Consider the following 21,111-nt stretch of genomic DNA (forward strand, 5'->3'; position numbering starts at 1 on the left):
CATTGTCCAGAGGCCTGTGGAGAGATGGAGCATGGGCAGTTCAAGGATGGACAGGGTGACAATGTGGGACAGTGGGATGACATCAGGTGGTATCCTTTGCTGGCGGGGGTCTTGACATCCTACTCTGTCTTCTTGCGAGATCTCAGGGCCCTCTTGCGGGGTGGTTCTTCTCCTGCAGGAGGTGGGGGTCTGGTGGGCTGCTGCTGTGCGGGGGCCTCCTGTCCACTAGCGCCGGCGGAGGTGGTTGGCTGTTCTTGGTCCAGGCTAGTGGCAGGGGCCCTTGGGTGTTGTTGAGTGTCCGTCCTGGTGTTGATGAGGTCCTGCAGCAGCCCTACCATGGTAACCAGGGTGGAGGTGAGGGCTCTGATGTCCTCCCTGTACCCCCGATAGTGTTCCTCCTGCAGTACCTGGATCTCCTGGAACCGGGCCAGTACCGTCGCCATCGTCTCCTGGGAGCGGTTGTATGCTCCCATGATGGTGGTGAGGGCCTCGTGGAGAGTGGGTTCCCTGGGCCCGTCCCCCCCCTGTCGCACAGCTGCCCTCCGAGTTGCCCTGTTTCCCTGGGCCTCTGCCCCCTGGCCGGTGTGCCCACTACCACTGCCCCCAGGTCCCTGTTGTTGTTGGGGTGGTGGGTTATCCTGGGTGCCCTGTAGTGGTAGACACACCGCAGATTGACGCGCCCTGGAGACAGAGGCATGGGCCCGCTGGGTGGGAGCTGTGCTGGTGTTCCCAGAGGGGTTTGGGTCTGTAGTGGCCTGGGCCTGTGTGAGGGGAACCGACTGTCCAGAGGTCCCCGATGGTCCGGGCTGGTCATTGGTGTCCAGGTCGACAGAGCTGCTGTCATCGCTGACGGCCTCTTGGGTGGGGGGTGTGGAGAATTCTGGGCCCTCCGCGGCGGTGTGTTGACGGTCGGGTCCTGCAGGGGTATAGAGGTATGGTTATAGTTTCAATGTGTGGCATATGGGTGTATCTGTGGGTTCCCGTGTCCCCAAGTGCTGGCATTCGTGTGTGGGGGCTTTGGTGAGGGTGGCTTGTGGGGGGGATGTGTATATGCATTGGGCATGCTTTGGTGATGGGTGTCCATGCTTAGTGGACGCATGCAGGCCTAGGTTTTTGGATGTGTGGGTTGTGATGGTGAGACATTGGCAGGGAATAGGTGTGCTGGGGGTGGGGGTGAGGATGGTGGTGGGGGTGAGGGTGGGGGTGAGGATGGTGGTGGGGGTGAGGGTGGGGTTCGAGGATGGGGGTGAGGGTTGGGGTATGATTTGGCATGCAGGTGGGGGGGAAGCAGTAGTGAAGCTTCAACTTACCAGTATCCATTCCTCCGCCGACTCCTGCGAGGCCGTCAGGATGCAGGATGTTCAAGACTTCCTCCTCCCATGTTGTAAATTGTGGGGGTTGAGGTGGGGGTCCTCCGCCAGTCTTCTGCACGGCGATGTTGTGCCTGGATACCATGGAACGCACCTTCCCCCGTAGGTCGTTCCATCGCTTCCTGATGTCTTCCCGATTTCTGGGGTGCTGTCCCACAGCGTTGACCCTGTCGACAATCCTCTGCCATAGCTCCGTCCTCCGGGCAATGCTGGTGTATTGGACCTGTGTGCCGAACAGCTGGGGCTCTACCCGAACGATTTCCTCCACCATGACCCTGAGTTCTTCGTCTGAGAAGCGGGGCTGTCTTTGGGGTGCCATGGGGTGGTGTGTATGATGTGTGGGGTGGAGTATGTGTAGTTAAGTGTGTTGAGTGTGGTGGTGTGTGTTGTTTTGTGTGTGGATAGTGTGTGGGTGATGGTGTTGAGTGGCTGTGGCTGCTAGTTTGTGGATGGTGGTGTCTCGCTCTGGCCTTCTTTCAGAATTTGTGGTCGTAGGGGTTTGTGGGTGATGTGGGTGTGTGTTTTATATTGTATTGTGTGTGTGGGAGTGGTGTGTGTATGTGTATCAGGTGTGTGGTATTCAAATCGGCCAATGTGGCTGAGTTTTGTTCGTTTGTGTGTATTCTGACCGCGGCGGTGTGTCCCGCCAATGGAATACCGCGTTTGAAAGACCGCCGCGTGGATTCGTGGGTCGTAATGGCATGGGCGTATTTCTGTTGGCGTGACGGTGGAGGTTTTGTCACCTCCACTTTTCCGCCGACCGCTGGTCTGGCGGTCTGTTGTGGCTGTCGGATTTTCGGAGGTTTGCCTTCTGCGGGTCAGAATGACCGTGGCGGGTTTCCGCGACCGCGGCGGGATTATGGAGGATTTCTGACCGGCGGTAGGCGCCTTTTACCGCCGAGGTCAGAATGACCACCATAGTATTTTGAATTCTGTTTGAGTAGTACCTTTTTTAAAAATATTTTTTCGATTGGTGATTTGTATATTCTGTGAAGTTTGTGTGGGTGCAGTTTGTCTTGAATGTTGTTTGTTTTTAGCCAGGTTCGCTGCAACCTTCTGATTTGTTGCTTTATCTTTTTAAATTCTGTGTTTCTCCAAGGTGTTGGTTTTCTTTTGTCCTGTTTAGTCTTTCTGAGTGGTATTAGGATATCAAAAGCTTCCTGTAGCCACTCATAAAGTTTTGGAACAGAATTGATTGTATCTAGATCTGTGTTGGCTGTTAGTTGTGTTTCTAATTCTTCAAAATTTAGTTTGCTCCATGGTCGATAGGTGCATGTATGTAAGTTGCTGTGGGGTGTGTTGATTTGTGGTGTTTTATGTCGGAAAGTTACAAATGGTGGTCTTACCATCTGATTGGCATGATGCTATGAACGGTAACTAGTTTATGCTTTGAAAAAAATGACATCTAGGATGTGTCCAGCGATGTGTGTGGGATTGTGTTCATGCCCCCTTTCTCTCTAATTTTGATTATTCATACCCCCTTTGTTTTTCCTGTAATCAGGCTTGCATCCCTGTCATGTCTTTCTACTATTAGTACAAGCATCTTCATCTCCACCTCGATCAAACACATTGGTGTGGATGACACTGCACTAATCCAATGCTTAAAGACTTTGACCAAACACAGACAGTTAAGCTGGCAGTTAAAAACGAAATTGCTGCCACTGATGGACTAATGCAGTTCCCTTGGAGTACTCTTAAAATAGGACTATCCCAGAACTCCTGTTGGATTCTTCTGGTTTTGCATATTTTATACAATGTCATCACAAGTTTCTGTGCAGTCTTGCTCTTCTAGGTTTGTACTGCTCAGTCATGTCTCCCTCGTCTCTGTGTTGATCAGTTATGTTTCCCTCCTACCTCTATTTTGATTAGTAAGGTTACTCTTTATATTGATGACTTTCAGAAGTTCTCTGCCTCTTCCCCCTGTAATGTTGATTAAGGATCAGTTACATATGTTTTTTTTCCTGAAATTCGTAGAAATATTTCTCTCTTTTCTGTTGATAAGATGTCTCCTGCTTCACTTTGTATTGATCAGTATGATCTCCCTCCTTTGTCTGTATTGATGAGTAATGCCTTTCTCTTCTCTCTCCCCCAGTGATGATGCAGGAATCCAAACTGACAAACTTCCAGCAGCGTCAGCTCCGCACCCATCTCCAGCGTAAGTCCCCAGGGAATTGATCATTATCCTTAGGCCTCTATAGTCCTGCAAAGTGCGAATAAATCACACTCTCCTTTTATTTCTGATTTGCTCCCAGGAGGGGATGCTTTGCCAACCAGATGTCATCCGACCTCCAGCAATGACTGCCAAGTCCCTCAACACCTCTCACCTCCAGCTGGGGAGAACCACCTTCTTGTTCTCCCGCCTCGACCCTGTTTGAGGCCAGCTGAGAGCTGCCGTGCTGGGGATGCATACAACCGGGACCAGTACAGGCCGCAGGCGACCAGTAGGTATAGGCCAGGACATGCCAAGAAGCATGCCTCCTCATTCTGAAGAGGTCAGTGGTTGACCGGCATAATAATAAGATTGAAATGAACTCTAAGACTGGGGGAAGAAAAGTCAAGTTGACTGATTCCACAGTCAGGGTGCCAGAATTGAGATGGGGGTATTCTATAAACCCGATGACTGACGACCTGAATCTGAAAACGTGATGCTGAAGTAGGATGAGGGGAAGTAGGTTGGTTTTAGATGCAGGTTACGAAGACACTGCAGTGAATTTACACCATATACTGAGGAAGGGTTTAAATAAGTATCAAAATGTGTTGACAGTGCAGGATGTTGTTAAGCTAATTACCCAAAAGTTGTAGGTTCTGCACTGTACACCTTGCAAGTTATCACGTAAAGATCAAAACATATCAACACTGAATGACAGAAGGGAGAATCAACAAATTTTAGAGTTAGTGCGTCTAAAGCTGCAGGATCTACGCAGTAAACCTCAGCGATGGAGACCTAAGGCCTGAAACATGTCACTAATGGACAGGAGAAAGGGAAACAGACTGAATCCAGAGTCAGTGTACAAAGATGTAGCACCTTATGAGAGGAGAGTTAAGGATCAAAACATGTTGCTACTGGAAGAGAGAAGGAAGAATGGGCAAATTCCAGAAGTACTGCACCTTGAGGATACAGGGGCTACACTATAAACTCTTCTAGTTTCCCAAAACACGTTGATGCTGGTGGAGAGAAGGAGAAATGGACTGAAACCAGAGGCAGTCCACCCAGAGGATGCATGGTTACACTGTTCTCTTTTATCAGTAGAGCAATAAGGATCCAAAAAAGTCAAAACTAGAGGAGAGGATTAGGGCATATCTATGAAACATGCAGATGTCTCCATAAAGTGAATATTTTAATGGGTAAATGGTGGCAAACAGGGACCAGAAAATATGCAGACTGTGATGATGTCACAGGATTTACCTGGTTACAGAAAGGCTGGTGGATATAGGGCATAACCCCTGTTGTAAGGCAAGACATTAATATCTCTTTTTACCACAGAACAAAATAAGGCAAGTGTCGCACAGGCTTTCTAACCTGGCATGAGAACCCCATTGCTTGAGTTATGGCTCTTTATGGGTATATCTTGTTGATTTTAGGAGACCTCGAGAAGGAGAAACGGCGACTTCAGAATATCCTGGCAACCGGAAAGGATGTTCCGGAAGTGAGACGGGACCGCCGTCCGGCGCCTCGAAAGGAAGAGGTGGCAGAGGTTGAGCTTGACCGGTTTGATGAATGTATGTGCATGTATGAGAGATCTTTCTATGCTAGAGAGAGTTGTTTTCGGCTCCCATTGCCCCTGGAATGTAATTTGGCTTATACCTGTGCAGGAAGAAAATGTTATTTGTAGTCCCGGCTCTGCATTATATCTGTTATTATGTTACATGTATTTCTAAAGTGCACTACCAGCTGCAAAGGAATCCTGGCACTGAGCAGGTTGTAAGACATTTCAGTGAACTTACACAATAGGGTAGGAGAGGTTGCTTAACTGAAAAGTTAATTCTTCAGCTTCTTGTAAAATACTAAAACAGAGGAGAAGTCTTCAATGTGGAGTGGTTGCTGTACCAATATTTGGCTGGGATGTAAGAGAGCAACTCTCCTCCTTATCTGGTTCTGTGTAAGCATGGGATGTGTGCGAGTAGGAGTCCTGCAGTGCTGAGGTGTCTGGGTGGTTGGTGGAAGTAGATGTTACTGCTCAGGCATGTTGAGCTTAAGTTGTGCAGTGCCGTGCATGTGTGTGAAGAGTTTGACATGAGCACATTTGCCAATGGAGCTCCTTGAGACATGGTGTGATGTAAGTTCTGTTCAGGATGAGTCTGGCTGCTGAGTTCTGGACAGTTTGTAGTCTTCTGGTGAGTTGCTTGGTGATCCTGTAGTCCAACTTTCTGATGGCTAGGGCATGAGTGATAGTTTGCTGGTGTTGCTTGGGAGCTATTTGAAAATCTTCCTCAGCATCTTCAGGGTGCAGAATGCAGTGACGTAATTGCCTTCTGTGGTCATGTCCAGTTTGCTATTGATGATTCAGAGGTTCCTGGCATGAGTGTGGATGTGGGTCAGAGGTCAGCTGGCCACCAGTTGGAGTCCCATGACATGCTGTTTTTGGCAAAAACCACTACTTCTGTCTGGTCGGTGTTCAGCTTGAAACAATTGGCTTTCATCCAATTAGCAGCTTAGGTGAGGCAGGCATTGGACTTGTCTCTTGTGGTAAGGGTCTTTTCCTCAAAGGAGAGTGTGAGTTGCATGTAATCAGCTTAGGCGAGGATGTTGTTGATGTGCACATGTATGATCTTGGCCACAGAGATCATGTATGCATTGAAGAGGGTGGGGCTGAGCGATGAACCTCCTCAGATGAGTGTGTGGGCTTCTGAGGAGTAAGTGCCAGTCTGACAGTTTGTGCTATATTGACGCAGAAGAAGCATATACAGTGGAGAGCCTCTCCTTGGATACCAATCTTGCGCAGGTGCCTGATGAGGATAGGATGTGAGACCATGTCAGATGCTGTAGAGAGGTCATAGGGATCTTCATTCATGTCGTAAGTGTTAGAATAATTCCATGCAAGGACCCTTGAACACTTAATCCAAATATTTATACAAAAAGGTGCAGAGTTCAGCAAATCCAATGTCATAGTGCACCCTTCAAAATCAGTCTACAATAATGGTGAAAAGGTATTCTAGGCTCAAATTAGAAGAGTTAAAAACCAATGATGCCTTGTGCTGGAAGTTGACTGACAAAATTACTTTTAACAGAGGTGTAGAGTTTTACAGACCCTATACTTCCTGGCCTTTATCACACATTGTTGATAAATAGTGATGGTGGCACAAGGGCCATCTATGACTTTAATAAATATCACTATGATGCAGAACCAGGATTACTAGTAGGTAATAATTTCTTCTGAATCATGGGATATTCACTAATGTTCATAAGAGTAATAAGCAAATTCTCATATACTGCAACTCCCAGCCAATGGGAGACACAACAGCACAATTTAGAGGCTTTATGCAGCTCTTTATAGAGCATCAGAAGAAGAGATTCTTAAGTGTAGCTTAACCCATTTTAGAGTCTGCTATTGTATCAGAATCTAGATAAAAGCTGCTAGCAAATGTGTAAACAGATTTCCAACTGACTACACTACAAGAGTCAGCTAACTCAACATGCTTTAACCAGCAGGTACTAGCCACTTTTCTTCTAGTAGAATGGGCCTTGGCAGTACCAGTAAAAGTTTATTTGCTAATTGATAACAGAAGGACATGCAGTAAACAATCCAGTGAGAAACACTTTGTTTTAAGGTCACTAATTCTACATGTATTAGACAAAAGTTAACAAAAAGCTAGTTAGAATTCCTTAATGACTTGTGTTTTTCAAACTAGAATTGTAAAACTCTCATGACATTTAAGGAAAGGCGAAAGCATTCAGCCAATGTGGTTTGGTTACTGAAAAATATTAGAAGGGTAATAGTTTGATTAATATGAAATTTTGTAACCACTTTGGGTAAAAGTCATCATTACTACCCTACTTACATAGAATCAAAAAGAGGACAGCGGTCGAAAGCTGAGAGAGTCTGCTAGTCGCTAACATTATATGCATAAGAGATAGTGTGCAAAAAAAGATGTCTTCCAGGTTAGATTCTACAAGCTTTGTGGATGGATTCAAAATGAGGGCTCTTTAGATTGGAAAGGTTTGAATTGAATTCCTGTGGCGGGAAAGAACTCTTACTGGCAGAAAGAAACCTTCTTTAAACCTTCAAGAAAGTCTTCAATTACTGAAACTTTGAAGTTTCTGTATACAGTTACCGCAGCCACATGGACCTTAATTGGAGAAAATTGCAACTGACACTTAGTTAGATGCAGTATGTAACACGAATCTCTTCTTGATAAAATGTGATTGTAATTTTTCTGCTGGTATCACAAACGAAATCACTTTCATTTGAAAGCGTAAAAGCATCTAGTTACAGGCCTCCTATCTTTCTTCAGAATATCCATATACAAGGGAGGAAAATTCAAGTTTCCAACTTGTCTGATTTCAGAAGTCATGCTGCTAAGTTAATTGGTGTTGCGTACAGATGAAATAGTTGCCCTTGCAGTTTGGTCAGTAGGTTTGGGTTTGCGTGGAAGTCTTGTGTGGTTTTAAAAACATTTGTAGCATGTTAAGGAAACACCATTACATGGACCATTCAAGGGCAATCAGAATCAGTGTTGGTTCCGAACTCTGCAACATCAATAGCACCAATAGAATCAGAGGGATAGAGGAAAAACGTGTAGCAGTTTCTCTGACTACCTTATCAAAAGAGCAATCATAGAGCCTACTTCCTATACCCAGGCGGTGAAGCTTGAGCATTTGGCAGCTCGAGCTGTTGCAAACAGGTGTATCTGTCAGTTTTAGAGTTTTTATTGGCTGATTAATGGTTATTACTCTGCCATCCAAAGAAAACCAGGTAAATGAGTGTTTGGACTGGCAATATGTTTGATTTTTGAAAACTGACTTACAAAACCAGACAATGTAGCTATAAAATTATGTTATGAAGATGTCTTTCTGACTTTACTAGGTTGTCTGCTTCAATCAGCTAGTCGTATAAGTTTGAATATATAAACATCCTTTGATGATGATAGTGAGCTGCACAATGTCCGCAGTGCAGCCTTCAGACTGAAGGGTTGTACTGTGTATTTGTAATGCAGCTTCCCCACCACAAATCAAATTAGTTTTCTGTGCTTCTTTGCTATTGTGAAGTGAAAATATTTATCCTTCTGGTATAACAAACATATCCAATTTCCTTTTTCTGACCTGACGTAAGATTTGATGGAATGATAGCATGCAGAATCTTTTCCTTTGAACCCATCTGTTGGGCAGACAAAGATGTAAAATGGACATGAAGCCTCTTCTGGGCCCCTTCATATAACAACGTATCTTGGATAGATGTCTTTTGCCCCCCGCCATTCGTGACAGGGATAGGTTCTACTGCTCTCTTCTTCAGCAATGAAGCCACCTCCTTTTCACAGGTAGACTAGGTGATACTTGTTGTTGATGCTGGGCGAATAGTAGGAGGGAGAACTTTGAAACAAAGAGCATCCATCTCAAACACTAGTTAATGCCCACTTGTTAGTGTTTTTACACTCTTCTCTCTGTTGATTGATACAACCTCCTACCAGAGTAGTATTAAAAAGGGACAGGGAGCAGGGAGACAGAACAGTCAGTATCTGGAGTTGGGTGGTGGGTGGCTAGATGAGTTAGCAGACCAACCTTGGCTGGCAGATTTGGACCTAGATCCTGAGATTTGATGGTAAGAGTATCTCTGTTGCTGGTGATGTTGATATGGCTAATGAGGGAAATAAACACTCTACTTTTGACAATAACTGCTGTCCTTATGATGATAGTGGGTTTTGAAAAACATGTTATGCTCCTCTAGCCCATCTGCTTTGGGAGGCTCTGCTTCAGTTTTAATTAGAAGCATTTTCTCCTCACTATATTGTCAAGACAGAGTGGCACCTGAGAATGGCAGATTTGATATTTTTAGCTGAGCACCATGCTTTAGTGTTGTGAGGCATAGTGATGAAGACTTTCTCAGAATGAAGCAGTGGGAGAATTCAGAAACTGTAGATTCCTTCAAGCCTTTACCTGCACTTATCACCTGGTTGGACATCACAAAACATTAGTAAGTATGTCTTTTCAGCAAAGTCACCCCAGATTTTTATCCTTTTGCTGGACCGAGAACTCTGTGCACGTACCCCTGCTAAACAAAAAAGTGCCTGTGCTTCCACTTTAAACTTGTTGTAATTACTCAGATGTGTCTCTTCCTCCTGGGCTGAAGTCTCTGAGGGGCTTGTATCACAAAGGCAGAACATTGCATACATTTTGGAAGGCAGCCAGGACTCAGGCCATTTGTGCCCTAGGTTTTCTTAAATGTGCAAAACAGTGCCCATGTTTTCTCAGATTAAGGGATCTTGCCTCTTACCACAGCTGTCAAATCCTCCATCGAGTATAGGGACCACACTGGCGGCCAACACATCTGGATCATCGGAGGCACTTGGGTGTGCCACTGTAAGCCAATTATTATTTGTGCAGCAGTAAAGAGCTGAGTAAGAAGTCAGCCCCCAAGAGTCTTTAATGGGTAGTTTGAGTGTTTACCCATATTACCCAATAGCAAAACTGTAGGGTCCATGGGTGAGGTGATATTTTAATGGCCTTAATCTGGTGTCATTTCTGTTATTAAAATCTATACTGTTTTTATAATTTGGTTTGGGATTTCTATTGTTTGGTGTTTTGGCTTTAGTATTACTGTTTTGGGGCTGGATAAATACTTTTCCCATTGCCCTAGGTTAAGAGTGTCTGATGTATGATTTAGCTATCAGGGGGTTGAGCTTAGCTATCCCTGATGAGATAATGTTAATGTTCCTTGAGATGGGTATTCTTCCACCATGAAGAATAATCCACTTTTTTTTTATACAGACCTAGATGCACAGCTTCATAAAAATTCGGCATCTGATCCTTTGGGAGGCCATCCACAAACTTCTGTGCTGAATCTCAAAGGGATTATTCAAATCTCCCTAAACGTGCTGTTTCACTAGCAGTTTTGAGAACTGTGGAGGCAAGCTGCATATTGTTTTTTCGGCAGCATCTATCCTTTTGCTTTCCCTCCGATGTCTCCGAAGCAGAACCATGCCGTTTTTTTGAACAGTAGGAACTATAACAGAATCTGGTTTTGGTTCCAGATACAAGCACGCTGTGTCCTGTCCAAGAGATCTGTAAGTATTTGGTAGACAAGACATAGATGTTTTCATCGTGGCAGGAGTGAGGAACTTTTCTTCTGCCATTTCCAAGTCCACATATTAGATGAAGCAGCGATCTAGGAGTTGCGCTGGAATGCAGGCCCCATGATGACTGCCACTGCCGTATGAGGTGCTTCAAAATGGATGTTGAGTTTGGATGCCCCTCTTGCCAAAACGTCCTGAAAGGTGATGTTATGCACAAGTGAAATCCCTGATGGTGATTGATGTTGGTGTTTAGAAAGAGCAACTATCCCACCAATCCAAGGAGCTGGCAGGAAAAGGAAAAGGTGTTCTTGTGCAACCATGCTTCCATGGTGGATGGCCTGGACCTTTTTTAGAAGGAGAAATTGATGTCAACCAAGAAAACATTACTTTTTGGTGTTGGAAGAATGAGAGATCACAATGGAGTCTGAATAGGATTATCTGCATATATTGTAAAAGCCAGGCTCTAATGGTGCTTCCACGCCTATTTGGGTTGGTGAAAAGCACACCTTTACTTCACCAAAATCCACATACAAAGTAAGCACCGGGCAGTTTTTCTGCAATAAATATTGACAGGTTTGACCTGCTGATATTTATCACAAAACTCATTTTGTGATATGTGCAGAGAAATCAGGTCCTACACATATCACAATTAACCAGGTTGCTCATAATGAGGGCTATTGGTCTGGTTTCCTATCTGTCTATGAACGTCCGTGTAGACATTTTGGAGCAAAATTCTTTCCTTGGTTGAGGGAGAGGCTGGGATGTATACCACATAAACTTGGTGGGGGGTCGGTTGCAGTATTCTTTCTATCACATAAAGGATGTTTGATTGTGAAGGCACTTTGCTTGAAAAAATAGACTTGGATACCTAGAAAAGCCTCACAGCCTGATTTCGAGTTTGGTGGAGGGGTTACTCCGTCACAAATGTGACGGATATCCCGTCCTCCGTATTATGATCCCATAATAAGCAATGGAGATCGTAATACGGCAGACAGGATATCCGTCACATTTGTGACTGAGTAAGACATCCACCAAGCTCTAAACTAGGCTCTTAGTTTGTAGCAATCAAAAAAGTTGAAAGACTTTGCTTTTTGAAAAATTCTGACAGAAAGAACTATAAAATACATACAGTATTCCGAGGTCCAACTCTCACGAGCTGGAAAAAAGAACTGAGTCTGAGAGGCAAATGCTAATACAAGGCAACATGGGGCTGAATGCCTCTAGACAACTTAGAGGCACCCACCCCCATAAAAAAGGGACAAAATTATTTGGTAACTTTTAAATATAAGGCTGCTTTTTCCATCATAATATATAGATTTAGGCCACAGTTTAGATGTAAGGATTCTGCAACGTAGTTTTGAGAAAGGGTTTTTATTTTGAAATACTTAAAATCTCAAAAAACAATTTGACCTACACTAGGCTTTGGAAAGTGCTCCACAACACTGGGTATGCTGGATTCTACGCATTGTTTTGGAAATAGGCACATGGATTAAATGTTCTAGGGTTCCCACATGCAGCAGGGAATTATGCTAGCGTTTACGACTATTTATGATCCTATGATGAGGCAGAAAATTTGGTGGCACCATACCCTAGGAGAGGGCTCTTGTGTGCCCAATTGCATGGATGCCCCGTGCGGCAAATAAAAAAGGAGTGGACTAATAGAACATAGGAATAGCAGACCATATGGGAGTTTTACCAATCCACATGGAAGTGATCCTGGTACTTAGGAGTGTAGACGCATAGTCTGCACTGTGCATTTTGTATATTATGCTACGTGGTGTGTCATTGCACTGGCACCTGGCTTGTGTCAGTACGTTAACCAGTGTGTGGATGTGCTATGTAGCAGAATATAAGCATATGCACTTTCTAAGATGTAACTGTTCCTGCAACATTATTTTTTAAAACTAAAACATTTATTGACGGGGGTAATTTGTCATTGTTGAAAAGAAACCATTATTTAGAAGTGAGGAGATTGAGTTTAGAGTTTCCTGTTTTAAACTCAGTGGATTTCAAAGACTAACCACACTTTTGTTTATTTCTGCGGCCACAATGGCATATTTTTTTTTGTCCCTACAGATGTTGCATACTTTGATCTTCACATAGCTAATCAATGACTGTGCCTACCACACTATTTACCTTGCACCTTACTCCATGAGCTCTCTCCCCCACTGGTGCTATCTTTTGACGGCTTTGCCCCACATTAATCTTGCCTCTCCATCTTAACTGCTCCTGAATTTTTTTTGTCACCAGACCTTGCTCTTCTCTTTATTCCTCGTTACTCCCTAACTTCCAGGTCTGGTCCCTTCTTAACCTTCAGGTGTTGTGCATCTCTTCCCTCCTGGCTCCTCCCTAAAATCCAGGTCTGGGTACTCCCTAATACACTATCCAGGCCCCCTCAAGGATGGTATTCTCTTCCTGCCTTGCGCCTCTCTTTCTTCCAGGTCTGGTTCTCCTTTCCATTCCAGTCCAAATTCCCTCTAGGTCTGGTTCTTGTTTCCTCCTATGGGTCTTCTCTTTCCCTCTAGGTCTCATTCTTTTTCCTTCTGGTGCCTGTTTTCCCTCTTGAAGTGGTTCCTCACTTTCTGGATGCTGGGTTCCTCTCTTATACCTTACAGTTCTATTGCTTTCTTCCCTCCAGTCCTGCTATTAAGCCTGCCTCCAGACTCCGTTCTAAGCCTACCTACCGAGACCTGCTTCTAAACTTGCCTCCACATCTGGTCTTAAGCCTACTTTAGGACATGGTTCTAGGATTTTCCTGCTCTGTCAGGGTCATCTGTACATGACTTTGACGCCCTGGTGTCTGACGCTAACGGGGTTTGTTCTCATTTGTTCCAGTGGTGAATGAGATCCAGGAAAGGCGGCAGTTCCTTGATGAGATGGAGGCCTTGGGACAGGGCAAGAAATACCGCAGCATTGTGGAGACCGAGATCTCACAGGTATTTTACAGTACAGAAGAGGATACCTTGGGGGCAGGGTGTGTGGAGGATGGAAAGCTGGCAGACAGGAAGGGATAGGAGCCCTTTGCAGAAGGAGAGTGACATGGAGCACTTGGATAGAGAGAGGTTAGAGACATTGGGATCCCCTGAGGCAAAGATAACAGAGGACCTGGGGGCTGATTTTGAGGGACCTGTAGTGGACAGAGATAGGCGGGCCATGAGAAGGGAAAGAGAAACAAGGAGAGCATGGGGGGTTGAGTGAGGGGACAGTATGGCAAAGAGAGAAAAAGGGGCAGAGGGCCAGATAGAGGATCCTTTAGGCATTTATATTACTATATAATAATTTTGTCCAATATTGCCATTGAGAGGCTCTGGTGAAATCATGAACTACGAAGCCGAAGATGGAGTGGTTTGTAAAATGTTACCAGAAGAACAAAAATGCAATTTAGGACAATATTGTGTTACCCTTTATTCATTTTTTATATTTCATATTTATTTTGGGGTAGTTATCTTAAAAAGCAGTTTATCTTTAAATTGCAGATAACAAAGGGCACTGGTTATAATTAGAATATTTAGATTTACCTTTCATGAATTAATTGTTTGTAAAATAAACAGCCAGGCCCTCGGGCAACTCCATACTGTGTACAGCTGAAAGCTTTGTTTGGCGGGGAGTAGTGTTCTTGCAGGGAGTCTTAGTTTTAAGTCAAATAAATGCAGACATTCACCGAAAAAACAAGGTCTAAATTGGCAATATAGATAGGTATGTTAATGAAATATTACTTTACATTAAAAAAAAACCCTGAAAATCCACTGCAAAAAAAGCACAAGTTATAATGATGTTATAGTTAGGTGAAAATGTCAGTCATAACATCACAGTTTAAATGCAAAAAAAAACTTTACTGAGCTAACTATAACTACCCCTGCCATGCTATGCTTATGACCTCACATACAAAATCACTTTTGATACGTTCAATAAGATCACTGATATCAGTGATGAGATCTCAAATTGTATCATTGGTGGCAACACTGATGACATCACTCCTGACATCATCAAACCTACTGCTGTTCACATTCACTCTATGTACCAGTACAGGGTTTCAGATATGAAATGAAGTTCTGAATGGCACGAAATCATGCATGTCATAAGTTACCAATTAGGCACACAAGCTCCCTTTGGTAAACCCATGTACAGATTTCGGCCTGTACTGAATAATTTATGGATAGCCAAACTCATGTCGGCAATCAACCAGATGTGTTTGGGCAAGCCTGTGCTGCAGGCACATGCCAAATGAACATTTCATAGAGAACCCGTTCTGTCCAGACATCCAAGCCGTCCCAGTAGATGGCCAAACCCTGCTACGCACAGCATTTGCCCTGTACTGATTCCTTTGCAGAAAGCCAACCTCTATTACAAACAGTTTTTGGCATGTGCAGAAGCGCTCCAAGGAGAGACTATTCTCTCTACACACCCAATGCCCCTTAGGTGATGGAGGCCCTACTACGCACTCCCTTCACCCTGTACTGAACACTTTGCAGACAGTTGACCTCTAGTGGGTAGTCAAGCACATATGAGTGGGCAGCTACGTGGTGCATAGTCTTCACTCTTGTGCAAAATCTTCCCTCCAGACACTCAAGGTCCCTTAGGAGAGTAAGCACCTACTCCGTACTAACTTTGCCCTTTAGCAAAGCTTTTACAGATAGCCAACCTGTTGTGAGCAATCAGAGAGACATGAGTTGGTAAGTCAGCATGTCATCGGTAGGTCAACAATGCTTTCATTGAACATGTTATAAGTAATGTGCTATGTGAGGTCATAAGCAGGGCATGGCAATGGAGAAAGTCATAGTTAGCTCCGCAAACTATACCTGGTGAATTTCATTGTGTTTTCGGTGTTAAAACATGACATTATGGCTGGCATTCTAACCTAACCTTAGACACACACAAACACACACAGTTGTGGTCGCAAAAATCACCGAAATTCACAAGTTATAGTTAGCTCTGCAATCCATAACCCACATACCAAATGCAATGCTTATGACCTCATAATATTTATATGAATAAGTAACAACACCTACAAGTTAAGTAATTAAAAAACAACTCTTACTCAAACCAATAAATAATACTACATTTATAGTTGTCTCTTTCATAGCGTGAAGGGTAATATGAAATGCAATCTCATCTACCAGATTTTTTATGCCATGTGTAATTGCAAATATCACATAAAGGGTGAGGTCATGAGCTTTGCATTTGGTGTGTAATTATGGTCTGCTTGACTCTTGTGTGAGCTATGCGTAAACTGCAAATTTGTATTTTTTTGTTTTATTTTGTAAGCATATCTGCACTTGAACTGTGTTTTTTAATCTAAGTTTTGAGAGTTTTTCAAACCTATGTTAAGGTGCTCAAACCATATTTTCACTTCATCCTTGCTTTTTTCTGCATCTATCTAAGAACATAAAGCTGCATTGTTATGTTAGCAGATTTATAGAGCGATTATACACCAGAGCGTCTACTGAATACCAATAACAATAACAAGGCCGAAATAATATAGACTAAAATGCTTGTGGAAAATAGTCTTGTTTAGAAAGAGCAGCCAAATTTACTGGGGCAAGAGTACAAATGAAGATTATCAGGAAGAGCTTTTCATAGTTTCTCAGAGTGGAACGAGAAGCTGCAATCACCTAGTCTACTTCTGGTAAATTGAGCAATAACCAGGGCTTTAAATGGGAAAAAATAAGTGCAGGTACTCATTAACATATACTAGTAGTGTGGTGGGTGGGGCTAGGGGCGGGGCTAAGAGCAAGACATGAGGATACTTTGACTTATATACTAGTTGCAGCACATGCCAAGGCCCATGAGAAATGTGTTTGAATAAACAAAACAAGTTAACTCGTTAAACGAAATGTAAGTGAAACACAATGCTATTTATCTTACTGGCATACTGTTATTTGCTGTCGTTTTGTACAATACTATATATTCTTGAACATGCACACACAGAAAGAATCAAGCAAACACCACACCCAAAGCATTCCACGCAGTCCTCCTTAAAGTGTTCCGATTCTCTTCCTCTTTCATTCGCTTTTCTCTCACACAAACACACACATACAAGCAGGCAAACATGCATACATAAGCAGACCTTCGTTCAAGAGACTCAGGTGGGATCAAAACCATTTTAAACTTTCATCCCATGGCTTTCTTAGTTGTCACTGTCAGCGGGGCTGCCTCAATTCCTGTGTTTACCCAAAAGCACACGAGTGTGTAAATGTGATTGACAGCACAGGGCCTGAATGGACCCTGTTCCGTCAAACACAGCGTGATCGTGAATATCCAGACATTAGGCACATAATCCCCGCTGAATAGCTCAGCGGGGTCAGTTTAGGGAGACAGAAGCACCTTCCCTGTCAGAGGCTGTTTCAACTCTGAGAGCCTAGTGCTCACCAGCACTAACAGCTAAGGAGCCTACCTTTCATGAGTACCGGTACTCTCCTTGGCAGCTGAGAAGTGCCGGTACTCAGAGTGAAAAAAATAAGAAGTGCCGGTACTCAGTACCTGTGAGTACCGGCCCATTTAAAGCACTGGCAATAACTAAGAGGCTAGCTGAAAGGGTAGTAATATTCATGACAGTTCATGAGAATTAGTATTGCTTTATCCGCTTACTGATAAACCAAGGTGCATGTTCATACAGATCCCTGGGGACCATGCAGATTACTTGGAATCAGATGTGTTCTCTAATAGGGAGACTGTCAGGTTTCTAAGAAGCGGACGGGAATGACAGAACCTAGGACAGAGTACCAGTCTGGCAGCAGAATTTTGGAGGAATTGTAGTCTTTGGACAAGGCAGCATAGGATACCCTCATATGGAGAACTGGCATGTAGGGTTGGCACAGTAAAGTCTAGATCCAATAATGGACGAAAATGGCCTCTCTTCCACTATTTTTCTTGAGGTATTGAATGCATTTCCTCAGCAGTTTGAGTTGACATGAGCAGTCAGATATCAATAAAGACACCTGAAAAGCAAGTGAGTTAATTGCCAGGCTTAATTCATCTGCTTTTTATGGTTGTTATACTGCCGGAAGGCAACGTATCCCATATGGTCAGTAAGATTCAAGCCAGAGGTTAGCCCGCTCACTGACAACCACCAACCCCATTTTTTCGGCATTAAGTTTAAGATAATTACTGCTCATCAACTCATAAAATGCAGTTCATACATTGTTTAAAGTGAAGGCGAGAGAACCGATCACCATTGAGTGGGACTGAAAGCTGCATATCATCTGTGCAAATGTTCATACTGATGTCTTTGGTACAGAGTAATTTTGGTACTTCATATTTTAGATGGGTTAGGAACCCTGAACTTTGTAACCTCAAAGCCTGTATGCATGATTTTGGAAAGATGTGAGCCACCTTAAAGCAGTATTGGTTATTCCTGCCTCATGGAGCGTCTAATGATACTATTGTTTATGGTATCAAACACAGTAGACTGATCCAACAGTAAGAGTGTGTTAATATTACCACTGTCTGGCTATAGCATGATATCATCAGCTATGGGCAGAAGGACCGATTCTGTACTATGTGTAGAACAAAAACCTATTTGAGTATGCCCTAATAAGTTTGCAAGTGACATGTATACTTAATAGCTCAGCCATATGATTTTCTAGTGTTTTAGCAACTGTAGCAAGAAGCATATGGAGAGTAAAATGTTGATTATGTTGAGGTTGCCACACGTTTTTTAAGGATAGAATTAAGGGGGTCATTCTGACCCCGGCGGCCGGTGGCCGCCAGGGCCACCGACCACGGGAGCACCGCCAACAGGCTGGCGGTGCTCCCACGAGCATTCTGACTGCGGCGGTTCAGCCGCGGTCAGAAGCGGAAAGTCGGCGGTCCCCCGCCGACTTTCCGCTGCTCGGGGGAATCCTCCATGGCGGCGGAGCGCGCTCCGCCGCCATGGGGATTCTGACACCCCCTACCGCCATCCTGTTCATGGCGGGAAACCCGCCATGAACAGGATGGCGGTAGGGGGTGCCGCGGGGCCCCTGGGGGCCCCTGCAGTGCCCATGCCAATGGCATGGGCACTGCAGGGGCCCCCGTAAGAGGGCCCCGCAAAGTATTTCAGTGTCTGCTTGGCAGACACTGAAATACGCGACGGGTGCAACTGCACCCGTCGCACCCCTGCAACTACGCCGGCTCAATTCTGAGCCGGCGTCCTCGTTGCAGGGGCATTTTCTCTGGGCCGGCAGGCGCTCTTTTGGAGAGCGCCCGCCGGCCCAGAGGAAATGTATGAATGGCCGCCGCGGTCTTCTGACCGCGGTGCGGTCATTTGGCGGCGGTACCTTGGCGGACGGCCTCCGCCGTCCGCCAAGGTCAGAATCCGGGCCTAAATGTTACCACTATAGAAGAGACAGACACTAAGAGGCATTAAGGACTACTTTCAGAGGTTGAAGCCCCAATTTGCAGAGCTGTTTAAGAATGTGTAGCGGGCAAAGATCAGAAGGGCCCCCCGATTATACTTTAGTTAATGCCTTTTAGAGGTCCTCAGAGGTTAATAGGCTGAAAGGTGAGAGTAGGGAAAAAACTGAGCAGTTTGCAGAGTATCTGAGGAAAATGTTCAGTTCTGACTGCCTATCTTATTGGTCGAATTTTATTGATGATGTAGCTATTGAGCAGAGAGAATCACAGCAGGGGTGGCCCTTGAGCCCACCGACAGTTCTTTCATTATGTGGAAAACCATTCTCCATGTATTCTGATAGGCTGTAATCTCAGAATAGAACTTTGTTATGGCTGTTCTTATAGTACCTTTATATTTTGCCATTTTATATTCCCATTTACATATACCTGCCTGATAGGTAATGTCCCCTGCGATGTGGCAACTCCAACGCATTGTCTGTGATACAGCATAAAGGGCCCAGGGGTAGGAGAAGGCAGGTCTCATGGTCCGGGGATAGGTACATGCTAATCTTTGGTGTAACAGTCAGATGGAGCTTGATTTTTGGGGTCTTAGATCACAGCAAGAGATACTGTGATCTTTGGAATGGGTGGGAACATATTTGGGGTGGTCAGAGCAGACCAGGTGACCATGCCTCTTCTTTGTCCTCTGCAGAAGCTGCGGGAGATGGAAATAATTGATCAGCAGAGGAGCCGGGACCTAAAGAACAAGCTGAAACCATCAAGGCAGCAGAACACTGAGCCTCAGTAGCAGAGCCGTGAGCCAGGGGTGGCTTCACACTTCAGACTACAGAGCCTGGATCAAGGTCTAGGGACTTAGGACAGATCATGTCATACTAAGAAGCTGCTGCAAAAGAGACCCTATGACAGGACACATCTGGCCACAGAGGAAGGCCTTCAGGGGACTTGTGAAATAGAACATCAGGACATGGAGCCAAAGCCCCAGTGACTTTGTAACAGGACTTGTCATACCCATGGAGTGAAGGAAAACATTGAGTACCCCCACATTTCTTGGGCGCTTGGGGGCATCAATGACCTGTAAGGGGTGGACATTAAGGCCCCACATGCCAAGACACTCAAGACCATGGGGAAAGGGGCATAAGGGTCATGTGACAGGACACATCAGGCCACTAGCTAGACATATGAGAGAGCATGGGATGTAGCATGCCGTACCACAAACAAGAGCTTATGTTGATGAAATCCTGACCAGCCACGTTGAGCAATGGCAAAAGAGGAGGCATATAGAATCGTGTGACATAGCATATCTTAACACAAAGCTATGGTAGAGATGGCTGAGCTCAAGACAGAAAACTTTATACCACACAGGCCTGATGGATGGCTCTCTGACAACAAATGTCAGATTTCACTTGAGAAAATGTGACCAAGACTCTTGGATGTACTCCACTACCTAGGCCCATAATGAGCACGTGTGTCCCAGAAGTGCTCAATGACATTAAGCATGTGCCAGGTTATGGGTGTTTTCCTGGTAGTCTAGTGGTTATGTGCAGCAGAAAGAAATATGCTCCTTCGTGAATATCTTCATAGATATTTGAACTTTGGGGCAGCGGTTCATTGAAACATGTAAATAAAGAAAAGTGGTTCAAATATAGAACTGATTTATTTAAATAAAATACACGTTAAAATGTGGTTTACAGCTAAGCACAATTACCACTTTTGAACTTAAATGTCTTATGTTGTTTAGTTCTCAGTTTCCACTGCTTCCTGGATGATTCTCTGGGGCCTGGGTTGTATTACAGAATATGCTATTTTGAGATCCGGGGCCCCTGGAATGTCACTTGTAATTTTCAAATTCAAAATACCACCCCCCATATCCGCTGTTTCGCAGACTGTATGAATTGATTTGCAGTGTCAATACTGAAGTATGGGACTTTTTGTTATGTCAGTTTTCACTGCAATAATGTGTTCCCAGGTAGAGGAAATAAGGGATCAGTAATGGATTTAGCCAACAACGCCTTGTGCCTGATTCCACAGAAAAACATACAAGAGCACTCTGTGCTCCTCAGTCCTTCAGAACGTTATCAGGTGGGTATTGTTTTGGGTCTGATATTCAGAACTTAACCCTTATGAACAGGCTGCAGGGACCAGCTTAATAGTATGTTTCCCTTGCACCACTGTGTGGGAT

The 21,111-nt window shown here is 44.5% G+C and overlaps 1 protein-coding gene across 3 annotated transcripts in view; it reads left to right on the forward strand.

The window, feature by feature from the left end:
* The window catches only part of C4_2H22orf23 (chromosome 4_2 C22orf23 homolog), a 46,983-nt gene extending 26,330 nt beyond the window's left edge, over positions 1-20,653 (forward strand). For all 3 annotated transcript variants that reach the window (XM_069231340.1, XM_069231341.1, XM_069231342.1), the window contains 5 exons: positions 3,463-3,525; positions 3,623-3,811; positions 4,953-5,090; positions 13,434-13,534; positions 19,624-20,653. In XM_069231340.1, the coding sequence (XP_069087441.1) occupies positions 3,463-3,525; positions 3,623-3,811; positions 4,953-5,090; positions 13,434-13,534; positions 19,624-19,719 (587 nt within the window). In that variant the 3' untranslated portion in view covers positions 19,720-20,653. The remainder of the gene's footprint in view (positions 1-3,462; positions 3,526-3,622; positions 3,812-4,952; positions 5,091-13,433; positions 13,535-19,623) is intronic.
* The last annotated feature ends 458 nt before the right edge of the window (positions 20,654-21,111 follow it).

This window comes from Pleurodeles waltl, chromosome 4_2, assembly GCF_031143425.1.
Source record: "Pleurodeles waltl isolate 20211129_DDA chromosome 4_2, aPleWal1.hap1.20221129, whole genome shotgun sequence".
NCBI classification, from domain to species: Eukaryota; Metazoa; Chordata; class Amphibia; order Caudata; family Salamandridae; genus Pleurodeles; species Pleurodeles waltl.